We start from the raw sequence: 18,645 nt of genomic DNA on the forward strand, positions 1-18,645 counted from the left end.
ACAGTCATTCGGTACTGGAAAATATCAATAAAAATCATTTAAAAACAAACTGACCAAAAATAATGACCATTAGGTTTAGTGTGAATAGTGTAAAACACTATTATAGCTTTTATAGCTTTAATTAATATAATTTTTTATTATTATTTTTATATTTAACATTTTTGTTAAACATGTTTTTCATAATTTTCATTTTTATTAGATTGTAGGTTTTCAGGTAATATATCTATATATTTTTTATTCATTTTTATTTGAGTTTTAGTTATTTTAATAACGAGACATTTTTCCTTGAAAAGTAGGTAATATAAAAGGTAATTTTTTTTTTTTTTTTATGAAGTATGCATAGAAGATGACAGACAAAACTTTATCAGTCATATATATATATATATATATATATATATTATTATTATTATTATTATTATTATTATTATTATTATTAGATTTTGGGTTTGGGGTATTTTCATTTGAGTTTTTATTTATTTTAGTAGACCAAGTTAAACTAAATGAAAATGAAATATTTTTGTTAATGTTTATTTTGACAAAACGTGGGTTTTTATGGTTTTAGTTAATATATATTTTAAACTGGGGAAAAAAAAGATTTTCTCAGGCCATGTTCACACTTGTCGTCTTTTTTGACAAGATAAAGTTGACAAGGGCACTTTTTTGCTGTAACAACAGCTGCAACAGTATGAGTGTCGAGAAAAGAGCAAGCTTGCTCTTCCATTGGCTTTTGTTTTTTTTATTTTTGTTATTTTTTTAGCATTTTGCCTTTATTTAATAGGACAGTATTTAGACAGGAAACGAGGTGGGAGAAAAAAACGGGGGACGGGATCGGGAAGGGTCTGCGAGCCGGAAAAATGGACGCCTAAACCCAAAGCGCAACGTCAACGCAATGGTGACCCATAGTCTAAATTGCATTTAATCCATCATGAGTGCATACACACAGCAGTGAGAAGTGAACACACATGCGCACACACACACAATTGCCCAGGGAGCAATTGGGGGTTCAAGGGCACTTCAGTCATGGTATTGAAGGTGGAACGAGCACTGTTCATTCACAATCCCCACCTTCAATTCCTGCTGGTGCAGGAATCAAACCAGTGACCTTTGGGTTATAAGCCCAACTCTCTAACCATTAGGCCATGACCGCCCCCAAGTGTGAACATGTCCTTAGTTAGTACTTTTGTCTTGTTTTCCATTGCAAATATCTAAACATTCTTAAATCAAGATATAAGAATATTTACTTGAGAAGCAAAGTGACTTAAGATATTAAGTCTTGTTTTCTGAAAAATGTAATTGTTAATTTTTGCTTAAAACAAGATAAAATATAATCCTGTTTTGCCTTTGAATTAAGATTATTTATATCTTACCCCTTCGGCAGATATTTTTTCTCGTTTTAAGCGAAAACTAACAAAATTCTGATAAATTTCTCAGAAACGAGACTTAATATCTAAAGTCATTTTAATTGTGAAGTAAATGCATCTTGATTCAAGAATGATTAGATGTTTATACTAGAAAACAAGACAAAATAATTATGTAGGCAGTAGGCATCAAGACAGCTTACTAGGTAATGTTAATAAGCTTTTCTCTCACGCACAAACTGCTGGTTTGATGTTTTTCCAGCTGGTGAACTTTTCTAGCTATGTTGTTCATTAGCAAAAAGTAAATTGCCATCCGGCAGTGTCTTGTTTGGTGAAACTGATAGGCCAAGGTGGTCATATAGGTACCACACCAGCATCCAAAACACAACATGCTGGCGTTATCAGTAGGGCACTTTCCATTTTATTCCCATTTCTTACTTTCTGTACCTCAGTTTTCTATTCATACCATCAATCTTGCCCCCGCTTGCTGTATCCAGCAGTCAGTCAGTCCCGCTCTCTGCTGAGAGCTGGCATTATGTTTCAGAGGTAGCGCTGTAGTTACGACAGCAGGCCTGTATGTTGAAGGCAGCTAGGTGCGACCGGCTCTCCTGGGGCTCATTTAGAAACGTGTACTTTTATAGCGTTAGTATGCCGGGCCTGTGTGCGAGAGTGGTTAAACACATCCGAGTCAAGCAGGTTATCAGCCAGCTGTGCCATCCTGTCGCAACAAGGGGGAAAAAAGATGGTGACTCTGAAACAATGGCACTGTACTCGACCTGAGACCAGCACTGTGGACATCACGTTACGATGTGAGCATGCTAAATCAGTGGTTATCAGCATTTTTGCCTCCAAGGTCCACCATCTCTACAACAATATTTAAAGACCCTCCTTGCCCTTTTGTTTTTTAATCTATGTACACTCTTAGTTTCTGCAACTTAAAAAAAAAGAAAATAATTATAATCAGAATAAAGTCATTTAATTAGAGGAATCAAGATGTTTTAGGAACTGAGTGTTCTTCAGGGTTCCTGCTGTTTTTAACCAGTTAATTTACATGACTCTTGATTGTTCTTGATTGTTTACTAATTTAAGATTAATGATAAGGACTTAAAAAAAAAAACATTTTAGCTCAGAATTTCTACTGAAGTATTTTAGAGCTTGGTTTAACTAATAACATGTATGTTCATTGTAAAAATGAACAAAAATCTATATTGTAGTTTTACATTAATAATGCAATTAACAGGCTATTCTTTTTATTACAAACCAAGTATAAATCTCATCAGTTTAGTGTTTTTAAGCATTTTACATTTATTCCTAAATAATAACTCAAGCCAGTAACAATTCTAACAAAATATTTTATTCAAACAATTATATATTTTATTTATGAACTGATGTTCAGCTGTTCTTTTTCATAATAAACTTTTAATTTCAACAAGTTGATTACTGCTACCGGAATGATCCACAGATGTGTGGTTTTTTTGTTTGTTTGGTTTTTTTTTGTGATAATTGTTAATGAGTCCCTTGTTTGTCCTGAACAGTTAAATTTTTGTTTTTGTGTATTTGAACCCTGAACTATGACTGTATGATTTTGAGATCCATCTTTTCATACTGAAGACAACTGAGGGACTCATATGCAACTATTAAAGAAAGTTCAAACACTTACTGATGCTCCTGATGAAAACATGATGCATTAAGAGCCAGGGGGTGAAAACTTTTTGAATTTTTAAGGGTTTTTAGGGTAAATTTAACTTATTTTGTCTTTCAGGAAACATGTAAATATCTTCTGTAGCTTCTGAAGGGCAGTACCAAGAGGAAAAAACAGATTCAGGCAAAATAAGAAAAATGTACACATCTTCATTCTGTTCAAAAGTTTACACACCCAGCTCTTAATGCATATTTTTTCCTTCTAAAGCATCAGTGAGCATTTGAACCTTCTTTAATGGTTGCATTTGAGTCCCTCAGTTGTCCTCAGTGTGAAAAGATGGATCTCAAAATCATACAGTCATCGGTGGAAAAGGTCCAAATATACAAAAATGCTGAAAAACCAAAAAATTTGTGGGACCTGAAGGATTTTTCTAAAGAACGGCAGGCAGTTTAACTGTTCAGGACAAACAAGGGACTCATGAACAACTATCACTGAATAAAAAAACACAGCTGTGGATCATTCAGGTACTAACACAGTATTAAAAATGAAGTGTATGTAAACTTTTGAACATCTTTTATCTGAAATATCTTATTCAGGTCAGTGCTAAATAAAAAATAACATCCATTTTGTATGATTCCTCTTATTTTGGTAAAATAATTAACATTTTGTAGATTCTGCAAGGGGTCTCCAAACTTTTGACCTCAACTGTACTTAGATAATTATTATATGATGTTGCATGCTGTTCCAAATAGACATATGTTGTCAAATAAGGTGAACTTGCACAGATATTTCTTGCTGACTTTGTAGGAAGCAATGAACACTGTTTAGGGACAATGCTATAAATCGTAACGCAGTTTGTGTTTCAAGAGTGGAAATCTCCCAGAGTGCTACTTGCTTTGTTCTGGTGAGCTGCTTAACTCTGGGATTAACCCTCCAAAAACTACACACAAACTTCAGCGAGTGAGGATTTAAAACTAAAGTTGTAAAACTCGCGAATGTCACCTACAATCAGACGGAAGACACCTTTCGCTTCGCTCTCAATCCTCAGTCGCTGTCGTAGCCTCGCAGGGATTGATAGAGATCAAAGGTCACGAGTGTTCAGAGACTCTTCAGCGCTCATAGATGAAACCCTCAATCTCAGCAAGTCCGCAGATGAAGGTACCTGCTAGCGTCCGATAAGCTCAGAGCTGTTTGCTTCCCCATCTCCCATCCGACGCGCCAACACTGCCGCCGCGCAGCTATCCGTCAGTCAAACTCTAGCTGCTCAGCCCAACTGTCAGTCAAAGCCTATCTTTTGACAGTTGTGGTGAGTGGCGGGGAGAAATTCAATCCACAACACTGCAATCTGACCACAAAGCATCTACAGAAGGTGAAGGGAGGGGGTTTAGAAGGAGGGAGAAGCAGAAATCAATCTGCAGAACCTCCTAAATTTAGCCGCACGATCTCCAGAGTCCTCATAACAGCGGCTATAGAGAGCAGAGTCATGAAAAAGGATCAATCAGAGACTCTTTTTATTTGTTCACAGTGATAGGATTGAGTTTGCTCAGACCTCTGGGCTATTTGCAGAGCTTAAAGCTCTCCTGTACGCTTCCCCACGGATTCACCTGGACATCAGACCGTACATTTGTATTACTAGGAAATGATTCACACCGTGTTAATGAAAGCAGACTTGTTTTTTTGCTATCCTAGCGGATATTAAACGTGTAAATCAATAGGTGTTGCATTTCCTTGTTATTAGCGCGGCGTCTCCGGCTCCTCTTTACATTTGATTGAATATGAATAATAACTGGACCTTTGCGTTCTAGCTAGCAGTCACTTTTGACAGAACTAGACTGCATTTTTAATGGCTGTTCATACTGACAGTGATTTATAGTGATGAAGCAATGGCAGATATAATCTTAGCAGCAATATTTTCCAGACGTATGTCCAGTTACGCAGCCTACCAGTATAAATAACATTACGGCATTCAACTGTATGAACTTTTTCTGGCGATCAGAAATATAGCCTGATGATTTCCTGTGTCAAAATTGCTGTCAGTGTGAATGGGGCTTTATAGTCAGACACTTCCCTTCTCTATTGCAGGGTGATTTATGTGAGATAATTGTTCATATTGATCAGGCCATAATGCCTGCGGCACAAAATGCAATGAAGAAGCTTGTTGTGGTGGTTTCCTGGGGGAGCAGTTTTGGTTTTAATTTGTTGAAGTCTGTTCTCTGTCTGTTCAGTCGCTGGGCTTATGTCTGTTTGAGGAGAAAAAAATCGGGACATCATGCATCACCGATTTTAGTTTAGTTTAGTTTAGTTCATTTATTCAGTAGTACTCATGGTGAGGTAACACAACCAAAATAAGAATTTTTATTTTATTTTATTTTATTTTATTTTATTTTATTTTATTTTATTTTATTTTATTTTATTTTATTTTATTTTTTCAGTAGTGCTCATGGTGAGATAACAACCAGGAAAGGAACTTTGTGAGGGTTTTATTTTATTCTTATTTTTTATTGTTATTGTTATTTATTTATTTATTTTTTATTTATTTCAGATGGGTTCAGTAGTGCTCATGGTGAGATAACACAACCAAAGAAATGTGTGGTTTTATTTTATTTTATTTTATTTTATTTTATTTTATTTTATTTTATTTTATTTTATTATTTTATTTTATTATTTTATTTTATTTCAGATGGGTTCAGTAGTGCTCATGGTGAGATAACACAACCAAAAAATGTGTGGTTTTATTTTATTTTATTTTTATTTTTTTTATTTTATTTCAGGGTTTTCAGTAGTGCTCATGGTGAGATAACACAACCAGGAAAAGAAATTTGTGAGGATTTTATTTTATTTTATTTTATTTTATTTTATTTTATTTTATTTTATTTTTATTTTTATTTTTATTTTTATTTTTATTTTATTTTTATTTTATTTTATTTCAGATGGGTTCAGTAGTGTTCATGGTGAGATAACACAACCAAAGAAATGTGTGGTTTTATTTTATTTTATTTTATTTTATTTTATTTTATTTTATTTTATTTTATTTTATTTTATTTTATTTTATTTTATTATTTTATTTTATTTCAGATGGGTTCAGTAGTGCTCATGGTGAGATAACACAACCAAAGAAATGTGTGGTTTTATTTTATTTTATTTTTATTTTTTTATTTTATTTCAGGGTTTTCAGTAGTGCTCATGGTGAGATAACACAACCAGGAAAAGAAATTTGTGAGGATTTTATTTTATTTTTTTTTTTATTTTATTTTATTTTATTTTATTTTATTTTATTTTATTTTATTTTTTTTTTTTTTTTTTATTTTTATTTTATTTTATTATTTCAGATGGGTTCAGTTGTGCTCATGGTAAGATAATACAACCAGAAAAAAATGGGTTTTTATTTTATTTTATTTTATTTTATTTTATTTTATTTTATTTTATTTTACCCATTATTTACATTACCCATGTTAAATAATTTTTGTTTTTTATTTATTTTGTTTTGTTCTGAATTAGTTTGGGGAAAAATGGGGAATGTTGTCTTGGTGACAAGCTGAAATAAAATATTTTTTTCTATTTTATTTTTATATTTTATTTTATTTTATTTCGGTTAATGTTTATTGTATTTTCAGTAATGATTTTTAGGGGTTTATTTTTAGTCATAGTTAACTAACCTCCTGCTAAACCAATTTTTTGCCCCAACATTTTTTTTTTCTCCTTCAAAACCCACATCTGAAGGGGTGTGATGCTTCTGATCGCAATCAGGTCTCCACACCAATGTAATAAATAAATCTGTTTATTTAAAGCACGGGGGGAATCCACAGATTCACCCAGATCAATCAATACTGAGGCCCCTTCAGCTGTTTTCAATTTGCTTGCCGCTGTTCCTGATATTTCAGCAAATATGAGACATTTAGTTCCATTTGATGTGCGTTTTAGTGCATGAATGTTTTTCAGTGTTGGCGAGAGTTTCATTAAACGCCTGTAAATGTCAAGTAACGCTCTCTCTCCTTTCCCAAATGGCAAAACAAGCTTAGCTGCTTCATCAGCGTTAATTGCCTTTATTTCAGACACAAAAGAGTTTGGATACAATGCCAATAGATGGAGAATGTTAGAAGGGAACAGGTAATTACTCAATATAAATAAATCAACATGTAAACAAACAGTGCCGATGCAGTGAGCGAGCGATTAGAAGGCTGCTAAGTGACTGGCCTGTTGGTACGGTACAGTGTCAAACACTGTAATTGGACGGCTGTCTCAACCCACCGCCTGCTTAGAATGTAAAAAACGGCTCCGGATGTAAAATAAACACTTGGTATTCTGCCCGTATGTTCATCAGAAGCATCATTATTAGTGGTGCCTTTGTCAAAATCTATAGGTTTAAAGGAGTAGTTCACCTTAGCAGAGACAGTTTTACATGGACAAACACCACTCCTAAGTATTAAAATCTTATGAATCTCTGTGCAAAGAGACACAGTTCTGTTAATAGCAGGTGTTTGGTTCATGTAATCTGCTATGTCAGTGTGTTAGTTCTCCATGGCGCCAACCAGGCCAGCCTGACTCCCCCTGCTGTAGATGACTAATCCTTGTTGAGGATCCACAGCAGTCATATCGATCGACGCTAACACATCCAAACTGTCTCAATATGTCACCAGGCTCCTCAGAAAGCACTTCAAACAACACCATCGACCAGTGAACTCACACACACACACTGACTGATCCACACCCGATCAAGTCCAACTGCCCTCTGGAATCACTTCAACCTGCACAAAGTACAATATATCTGTATTAGTGCTGAGTCTGCAGGCTAATGTGTTGTGTTTGTGTTTGCAAGGAGAGCTGTGTGGCTACTTGGCATGTTTCCATTAACAAATCTGCTTGTGTTTTGAGCTAATGTTTGTTCATGGTGTTATCGCAGTAGCTTCCCCACGTGTTTATTAACCAAACTAATTCCATTTATTTCAACATTGCAAGCTTCTGGTGAAATCAATAATGTTATTTTGACACTACAGCACATATTGAGCGAGGATTTCCCATGAGCGTTTCATGCAAGTTGTTCTGTTGATCTGTGTTTTATTTTAATAGTGGACAGCAGGTTTTAATTTGGAAGCTTTTTGGAAAAATCAAACTGAATTCATTAATAGATTCACTGCTTTACTCCATGCTGTTATTACAGGGTTAAACTCTAAAAATCGGTATGCTACAGTCATCTGCTGCTTTAAATGCTTTTTCAACACCCAAAAAACCTAAGCAGTATTAATTATCAAGCACCTAAGCAGTCTGACGGACTGTCCCGTAAACAATGCAGGTGTTTGTATTTGGATGTAATAGTGAACATAGTTTTAATTTTCTTAGTGGATTAGTTAAATTTTTGATGGTAACACGCCACCAAATACACAAAAAACAGAAGAGAGGGGCAGGGTGAGCAGTAGCTCATTATCATTTAAAGAGACATTCGCCAAAATGGGTTGCTGTAAACTGAGCTGTTTTTGATTAGGTAAAAAAGCTGTTGTTTACACAACCGTTGAAGAATTTTAACCAAAGTATTGTGTAGACATTTCATAAAGACTCTAAACAATTATACGAAGTTGTGCAAAATGTATGAAATTGGTTTAATTTTTTCGCAAATTCCATTTTATTTTTGTCCAAATTTCGTTTTTTCCATTTAAATTTTTCTGGATTCTGTTTTTTTCCATTTAAATTTTTCTGGACTCCATTTTAATGGTTAGATAAAATTTTAATTAATCAAAATCATGTCTAATTGATTAAAATCATGAAACTCAAAGGAGAAGTTCACTTCCAGAGCAAAAATTTACAGATAATGTCCAAGATGTTTGTGTCTTTCTTTCCTCAGTCGTAAAGAAATTATGTTTCTTGAGGAAAACATTCCAGGATTTTTCTCCATATAGTGGACTTCTATGCGCTTGTGAGTTTGAACTTCCAAAATGCTTTTTAAATGCAGTTTCAAGGGGCTCTAAACGATCCCAGTCGAGGAAGAAGGGTCTTATATAGCGAAACGATCAGTTATTTTCTAAAAAAATGTACAATTTATATACTTTTTAATCTCAGACGCTCATCTTGTCTATTCTCTGCAATGCGCTTGCGAACTCGAAAGTGCAAAGTGAAAGTGCAAAGAAGATCAAACGCCCTTTACAAAAAAGTTAAAACAGCGATGTAGGGCGATTTTGAAGTTGGAGGAGAAAATGAGAAATTGTATTTTGGAAGTTTAAACTTGGGGGCACCATAGAAGTCCACTACATGGAGAAATAATTTTCTGGTTGTCAAATGAAGGCATAAAGCATTAATTTCATTTATCTTTTAATGAATGAAAGTTAAACACATTTTATTGTTTGGCAAATAAAGGGGATTTACTATTACAATTAAAACAGTGAATAAATATATGATTATTCCTTAAAAATAAGGTTTTAATCATTTTAGTAGTAATAGTAGTAGTAGTATTACATACATTCTGCTGAACAATAGTAATGCATTTTTGCCACAATGTCTTCACGTTAAACCAAACTTTTATTTTGCTGTGAATGCCTTTAAATTTCTGTGTATATGATATAACGACATTTTTACTCAAATGAAATAGTAAAATGCTCATGAAGTGACTCTCAGAGCAGTTCTGGAGATGTTGTTCATGTATTTATGTCCTCATTTAGTGAGACTGCCGACACTAATTTCACCGCAGGTGTCACAAGTGCTTCAGTATGAGTCGTAAACAAAACCATGCATCTGCGCCATTCATTAACACATAGACATGCAGAATTCATATTTAAATGGTCATTTTGCGGCTTAATATTTACAAATATTAGTCCATATCGCAATTTGATTTAATTGACCTATTTCTGATTAATTAATCCAAACTTTGACAAATTCCGTGACATTCTGCGTTAAACTGTAAATTCCATTTTTATGACTGGATTCCGTGATTCCGTTTTCCGCATCACAGAAATCGTAGGGCCCTAAAAATGGGAATCCAACGTCCCCTTTAAAAGTTCATATGTATAGTTATTATAGTTCTCAGATTTACTGTTGTTGCCCTCAGGTTTCTTCTGTGTGTTTGGAAAATTGATAGAAGTTGAAGTAAATGCAGTTTTTGGGAGATTATCCAAAAATATGGTATAATGTATAATGCCAGATCACCTAAAACGTACCCAGAGAGGACATAATCAGTATTATGTCCAGTATTATGTAGGACATAATCGGTATTATTTTCTTTTCCTTTTCCACATATTGAAATAAATGTCGCTATTGATTCCAGCCCATGTAAGGATAGTATCCAATCAATTGTTTCATTGAAAATCATTTTGAACTCTCCAGTTTATTTCTATGGGATATTTTGTAAAGCTTGTTAGAAACAGTAACTAACGGAGGCAGACCTTAGAAAAATTTAATTTCCAATTTTTAGTGTTTTATTCTGTGTGTGTGTGTGTGTAGTCCTGATAAACCCTATGTTATGGGAACAAAATGTTCCCACAAAGATGGCAATATTCAAAATCCAGTAACACTTTAGTATTGGGAACAATTCTCACTATTAACTAGTTACTTATCAGCATGCCTATTATTAACATATTGGCAGTTTGTTAGTACTAGTATTAGCACCTGTTCTGCATGACAACTACCTTACTAACCATTAATAAGCAGCAAATTAGGAGTTTATTGAGGCAAAAGCTGTAATTAATGGTTTGTTAATAGTGAGAACTGGATCTTAAAATAAAGTGTGACCCAAAATCCTTGTCCTTGTGGGGACATTTTTTGGTCCCCATTAGGAAACAAGCTTATAAATCATACAGAAAGTTTTTTGAAAATCTAAAAATGCAGAAAGTTTCATGTGAAGGTAGATAGAAAATACGGTTTGTGCAGTATAAAAACCATTACGCCTACTGTATCCCCAAAAAGCGTGGAAACCCAACATATGTGTGTGTGTGTTTGTGTTTTTCCATCTGAAGTCTAGTGCCAATTAAGTATAATCAGAAGCACTACTTTTTACATTTATTCATTTTGCATATGCTTTTATCCAAAGTCATTTACAAATGAGAAAAACACAGTGATTAATCATCAGGAACTAACAGTATTAGCAGCGTCACAGTACTAATTGAATCTTTTTGTTGTTGTTGTTGTTTTTAAACAATATCAATTCATCTCTCTTTCTGTCTTTTTCTTCAGTGCTTTGTCTGATGAAGGTCAAGAGATACTTTTGAGTCCAGAAGTAACGTATGGCCCTCCTGGCCTGACCCTTTCCTGCCCTGTTGCCTTGACGATAGCCCACTGTGCAGATGTCAGTTCAGAAGACTGGAATATCAAGCTTAAGAGACAAACCCAGGACAACAGCTGGGAGGTAAGAAAAATGACATAAGAGCATCTTTAACTATTTAAGTTAGTGTTTAAAGAGATAGTTCACCCAAAAATGAAAATTCTGTCATTAGTTACTCACCCTCACGTCGTTCCAAACCTGTAAGGCCTTCCTTCACCATAGTTAAAACAGTCCATCAGTGGTTAAACCTTGATGTTATGAAGCTACAGAAGTACCACGATGAACATGCATCAAAGATTGACACAGAAAAGAAAAAATGTTGAACAAAGTCCTTAAAAAGTCCCAAAAAGTATTCTCGTAGCTTTATAAAACTGGTTGATGTCACATGGACTATTTTAACGTTGTCCTACCTTTCTGGGCCTTGAATGTAGAGGTCAAAAGATTGCCATCCCTCTTTCAGAATCTGCAAAATGTTAATTGTTTTACCAAATGATGATACAAAATGCATGTTATTGTTTATTTAGTACTGACCTGAATAAGATATTTCACATAAAAGATGTTTACATATAGTCCATACAAGAAAATAATATTAGAATTTATAAAAATGACCCTGTTCAAAAGTTTACATACACTTGATTCTTAATACTGTGTTGTTATCTGAATAGTCCACAGCTGTATGTTTTTTTTGTTTGTTTTTTTTTTAGTGATAGTTGTTCATGAGTCCATTGTTTGTCCTTGTTTGTCCATGAGTCCAGTTAAACTGCCTGCTGTACTTCAGAAAAATCCCTCAGGTCCCACAAATTCTTTGGTTTTCCAGCATTTTTGTGTATTTGAACCCTTTCAATGACTGCATGATTTTGAGATCCGTCTTTTCACACTGAGGACAACTGAGGGACGCATATGCAACTATTACAGAAGCTTCAAACGCTCACTGATGCTCCAGAAGAAAAAAAATAAATTAAGAGCCGGGGGGTGAAAACATTTGAACAGAATGGAGACGTGTACATTTTTCTTATTTTGCTTAAATATCATACTTTCTCATTTAGTACTGCCCTTCAGAGGCTACAGAAGATACTTACATGTTTCCCAGAAGACAAAATAAGTTAAATTTACCCTGATCTTCAAATTCAAAAAGTTTTTACCCTCTGGCTCTTAATGCATTGTTTTACCTTCTGGAGCATCAGTGAGCGTTTGAACCTTCTGTAATAGTTGCATATGAGTCCATCAGTTTTTCTCAGTGGGAAAATATGAAACTCAAAGTCATACAGTCATTGTTGGAAAGGGTTCAAATACACAAAAATGCTGTAAAACCAAAGATTTTTTGGGACCTGAAGAATTTTTCTGAAGAACAGCAGGCAGTTTAACTGTTCAGGACAAACAAGGGAAATAAACAATAACATGTATTTAGTGTGATCCCTCTTATTTTGGTCAAATAATTAACATTTTTAAGATTCTGAAAGTGGGATGTAAACTTTTGACCTCAACTGTATTAGTTGTTTTGCTGTCTATGCAGGTTCAGAAAGTTCTCAGATTTCATCAAAAATATTTTAATTTGTGTTCTGAAGATGAACGAAGGTCTTACGGGTTTAGAACGACATGAGGGTGAGTAATTATTGACAGAACTTTCATTTTTGATTGAACTATCACTTTATAACTCTTAAAATACATAGTGAAGCTATTTCGTACCTTGAATGAGTGTAAAGTCTAAATCATGTAGTTTAATGGGAAACTGCAGTGTGCTGGTAATTATAAAGAACTGACATTCTGAAGTGAGAAAGCTGAAGGTTACTATATGACAGATTCTGAAGTGAGAAAGCTGAAGGTTACTATATGACAGAATCAATAGATATACCTTCTTCAACCAGTGTTCCTTCGTCGCCGACTTCCACTTTAAGGAAGCATCTCTCTGTGCTTCTCTTATTAGCACCGTCCTTTCCCTTTGATATTTTGCTGTTCTTTTGAAAAGTAAGATTTATACTGCTCTTACATGTTGAAAGAACTTCATCAAAGTTGAGCTGGAGCTCACTGATGCAAACTGACCCTAGGGAAACCGTGTCTGTTTGTGTTTGTGTAGCTGCGAGCGCCTGTGTGTGCGACCTGACATTTCAACGGTCTATAATCAAACGCAGACACTCTAATTCAAAGACACATCACAATACCAATCAACTCCTTTTCTTTCTGTGCAAGCGAGTCATTTTGATGCCATGTTAAAGACTCGAAGACCTCTGACGGTTGTTTGAAATAATGAGCTTTTTCTCGCAGGCATAATGCCGGAGCAAGTGCGAGGCAGGCTGAGAGTAATGTCCTCGCAGAATTGAGAATAACACCTTTTCTGTGCATTTTTACTGTGTGTGTGTGTGTGAAAGAGAGAGAGACAGGAAGCACACTTTAATGTGCACCCACTGATTTGTGGGTAATAGACAATGCTTTTTGTGCAATGGCGTGTTTAGACGTGAAATATCAAGCTTTCCGCCGTCGCAAATGGTTCAGGTCGCTCCGGGGGGCAAAGTTATGCTTAGCTTCGGCTATATTCAGACGGTAAAATGGAGACCCTGGACTCCGAGTTCCTGCTGGCCGCTACACACCCACTGTTCCTGACATTCAAATACCAGATGCATATAATAATAATCAAGCTGTGCTTCCATCTGCAGAGCTATAAAGAAAAAAAAGCATAATTTCAGCTAAAGATCTTCACCTTTTTCTAACGTGTGTATATACTTTTATGCTGACTGGGGATTTTATAAAGTGAAGCGGCCTGTGAAAAGCCTCAGGGTTGCCAAAAGTAAGTAGCTGTCAGTGCTTATGACAACGAGGCTGAGTTGCTTTGCATTAAAAGCAGTTGAACCGTGTTCTACAAAAGAGCATGGAAGCCGTTCTTGGATGTGGAGCCAAGTTGTCTCGTAATCACACTTGTACTATAAACATTACAGCATGTCGTATATCATTTATGGTAAATTGTAAATGTTTTAGCTGAATTTTAAAAATGCATTTGTTTTACTCTAAGTTGGAATGCAGTTTTTGTCACTGGTGTTGCAGTTAAGTAAAGGTAATGGGAAGCTGTAACGCCACTCATGAATTTGACAATTGTGGTTGTTTTCAAAATGAGGGAAGGTAATTCAAACAATAATTCTAGCACTGATCGTAATCAAATGTTCAGAAACATTTAATTAACAAAACAGGGTTTTCACGCAAGCACACACACACACACCAAAAAAGCATAAGGAAGTTTAATTTTAGTTTAAATGTTATGTTTATGTCCATTTTTTATATAGTGTTTTTTTCCTTATTATATAAATAATATTTTACAATTTAATTAAATAAATTATAATTAAAATTTAACATTTGTGGTTTTCAAGATGAGGGAAGGCAATTCAAAAACAATAATTGTAGTACTGATTATTATCAAATGTTCAAAAACATTTAATTAACAAAACAGGGTTTTCACATGCCCACACACACCAAAAAAGCATAAGGAAGTTTAATTTTAGTTTACATTTTATGTTTATGTCCATTTTTTTATATAGTGTTTTTTTCCTTATTATATAAATAATATTTTACAGTTTAATTGAATAAATTATAATTAACATTTAACATTTGTGGTTTTCAAGATGAGTTCAAAAACAATAATTATAGTACTGATTATTATCAAATGTTCAAAAACATTTAATTAACAAAACAGGGTTTACACACACACACAAAGCACAGTTTAATTTTAGTTTAGATTTTTTATTTATGTTCATTTGTTTCAATTTATATTGTTTTTTTTCCTTATTAATAATATATTGCAATTTAATTTAATAAATTATAATTAAAAGAATATAGAATTAATATTAATATAAGATACAGATTTTTCCTGATTATATCAATAATTACCATTTAATAAATTATAACTGAATTATAAGTATGAAGTAAAGAAGATTCTAAAATAAATATATAAAATAATAAAACACTTTATAATTTTTTTAAAAGGTTAATTTTTTTTTTTGCCAATTATAGTAAATTTCATACTTTTTTTTTATTACTTTTTGAAAACTGGAGTGTTTATATGTTTATACTCAGCCACACTAGAGAACAGTGAATACTGTTATGTAGAGATGGTCAAAATTAAAAGTTAAAAAATGTACACATTTAAAAAAAAATGTTTAAAATTCATCTTCAGCCATCTGAAAACAAATGACATCATTAATCATGTCCTAGATCACAATTTACACAACTTACAACTTGCAAAACTCTTTGTCACAACTTTTAACTGTCTACTGAATTTTTTTCTCTGGAAGATGCTTCGTCAGCTGAACAGCCAGTATGTTTTAAACAACAGTTCACTCCATTGAACGCACTGTACTTCTTTCCCTCACATCCTCGTTTTTATTCCTGTCAGAAGTTAAATATGGCGCTGCCTTGACTAAAGCCTACTGCAGGCTTGGTTTAACTCTTTTGCCCTTTGAAATAGAATGACGTCATCACTCACCGCAGTTGTCCTTAACAGCAAACCCTAATGTGATCACCGCCAAGACTTTTACACGACGCATCAACAGTTGGATATTGACTGTGTGTTTGTGTGTTTCTGACAGGAGGTCATGACTGTGGAAGAGGAGAGCACCTCTTGTTACTGCCTGTTGGACACTCAGTGCTGCCACTTGTTGGTGGAGAGGCCGGGGTGTTACGCTTTAGTGGGAGAGGCCCTCACACAGGCGGCAGGGAAGAGACTCCGACTGGCAGCGTTTGGAAACATGGAGCCCAACTTCCTCAACTACAGCATTCGAGTGTACTGCGTCGATGATACGCCCCATGCCTTTCAGGTGTGTTATTGCTCACAACATGTTGTGTTTTAGATGTTGATGCACTAGTTAAGAAGCCACTGGTTCATTCAAACCAATTCATCCTGGTACAAACTGGTCTTTCCACAGGGTGCGTTTTCGGCTTTCACAGTTGCGGGCATTTTAAATGTCATGATACATATCCCCTTCACACTGCATATGGCAATAGATGGAAATCCATGGCTTATGGGATATTTGCATTCATGGGGCAGCATGTTATGGCTAGCCGTCATGCCCTGTGGGTACTCTGGTTTTACGCTCTACTGAAAGTCAGCTGGACCAATCTTTCTCTCTCTCTCATACACACACACATCTCCAGCTAACTGATAGAATAGCTTCTTAAATTACAAAGACACGGCGAGCCACTCTCGCTTCACGCGTTCACTACGTGACTGAATATTTTCTGTGCGCTAATTAAAAGTGATTTACATTCTGTTAGGCGTAACGTCTAGCTGAGTGGACACAGCTTCAGAAAAGTCTTTGTTCTGCACACACACGGATCTTACAAGCTCTTAACTTTATGAAGAAAGCATAATTTCATTTATATTTAATGTTTCACATGGATCTTTTTTTCTTGGTTATGGAGATGTGGAGATATCTTTGTGTTGCATTGAAGCCTCAAGGCATACACAGACTAGATTAGTGGCATTATTTTTCTCTCTACACACACACATACACGCACAAAGTACTGATGTTTGGAGTGCATTGCACTCAAGCTAAATTAATAAACTTATATATATATATGTTGAGATATTATTATACTTTTACAAAGGTACCAGGATTGAATGTCACAAGCCCTGTGTTGAAGGCCATGAGGTGGTTCATTATGCGAATTTACAGTTTTCAGTTATTAGTTGTGTACCATAGAGGAATCATAGTAACTTGATTGACATTTTAAAGGGGTCATCAGACCATTTTCCACAAGTTGATAAGATTCTTTAGGGTCTTAATGAAAAGTCTATAATATACTTTGGTTAAAAATTCTCAGTGGTTGTGTAAAGCAACACCCTTTTTACCTTTTCAAAATGAGATCTGCAAAAATCATCCCATTCTGATGGATTGTTCCTTTAAATGCAAATGAGCTCTGCTTGCCATGCCCCACCCCTCTGTCCTCTCTGTGGAGTGAGAAACTTGCTAACTAGCACGTTATTAGGAAAGGTGATTGGAGAGATTCATAAAAAAAATCTTATACTCACTTCTGCTGTAGGTGAAGCTGGATCACGAATGATTTGCGCAAACCTAGACGCATTTATGTAGATCGGGAGGCGCATTCCCTTCGCAAACAAATATAATCCACTGCATCTTCAGCGGCTCAGATGTCAGGAGTAAATGACGACCACTACGTTCATTATTACATCCAGCAACACAACACCTCAATCGCTCAATCTGAGATATTCTTATCCAACTTGCAACCCTGCTCCGGCATCAAAACAATGGAGGTCGGACTGTTACAGCTGATTCAGGGCGGGTCGGAGGTAAGACGCTCATGTCAATCAACTATTGTGGGAGCGGCCTCTGACGGTGTGACGCCACAATGACAGGCATCTGAGACCGGCTCGATTTGAAAAAGGGAATTATTTTTACAGATTAATTAAAAAACACTGCATGGATTTTTATCATTATAGGGTAGATTTGTACATGCACTTCCAACACACATTAATGTTCAAACAACATGTAAAAGTAAACTTTGCATTCGATGACCCCTTTAAGATGTTAAATAATGCAACTATGGCTGTCAAACGATTAATCGCGATTAATCTCATACAAAATAAAAGTTTGAGTTTGCCTAATATATGTCTGTGTACTGTGTGAAATTATTATGTATATGTAAACACACAAATTAATGTATATATTTAAGAGAAATATGTTATGTACACAATATTTTTATTTATATATAATATAAATTCTATAAAAATTATAGTAAATACAATATATATTTCTTAAATATATAAATGAATGTGTTTGTATTTATATATACATAATAATTATACACAGTACACACACATATATTAGGCAAACTCAAACTTTTATTTTGTATGCGATTAATCGCGATTAATCGTTTGACAGCCCTAGTTCCAACACATAAAATAAAGTGAAAAAGGTCAATGTTATTACCCTTGAGATTTTATTGCTGTTTTGTGCTTTTAATACTTTAAAGGGGTAATGAACAGAGAAGTCATTGTACTGTAAAACATCCTGTAAGTTTCAGAACTCAGAACTTACTCATTAGTTTAAAAACAGCTTATATTGAAGCCAGTCTGCCAAAACGACAGGTTGTGGAATGTGCTGCTTTGTGACATAATAGTCTGGCTAAACTCCGCCTCCGCAGAAGAAGATCAATTCCTGATTCGACATCACTGCCTGTTTAGCCCCGCCCACCGATTTGCGCATTTAGTGTTAATAATGAGAGAGGCAAACACAGGTCTGCGCAGAAACCAAATGATAAATATGGCTCAGAAGAGACAAGAAGACGCTGTGCACTGCCAAGTTTTGAAAAAAACACTTGCATTAGCTTCATTTTGATTCCAACATTAGGAAAGAGTAGATGAACTTTATTTTTAATGAAGCTCCAGATCATGTCAGTAA

The 18,645-nt window shown here is 34.7% G+C and overlaps 1 protein-coding gene across 2 annotated transcripts in view; it reads left to right on the forward strand.

The window, feature by feature from the left end:
- unc5da (unc-5 netrin receptor Da) overlaps positions 1 to 18,645 on the forward strand; it is a 245,101-nt gene that overhangs the window by 215,298 nt on the left and 11,158 nt on the right. For both annotated transcript variants that reach the window (XM_051093816.1, XM_051093817.1), the window contains exons 12-13: positions 11,155 to 11,326; positions 15,814 to 16,041. In XM_051093816.1, the coding sequence (XP_050949773.1) occupies positions 11,155 to 11,326; positions 15,814 to 16,041 (400 nt within the window). The remainder of the gene's footprint in view (positions 1 to 11,154; positions 11,327 to 15,813; positions 16,042 to 18,645) is intronic.

Source organism: Labeo rohita, chromosome 21 (assembly GCF_022985175.1).
Source record: "Labeo rohita strain BAU-BD-2019 chromosome 21, IGBB_LRoh.1.0, whole genome shotgun sequence".
Lineage (NCBI taxonomy): Eukaryota > Metazoa > Chordata > Actinopteri > Cypriniformes > Cyprinidae > Labeo > Labeo rohita.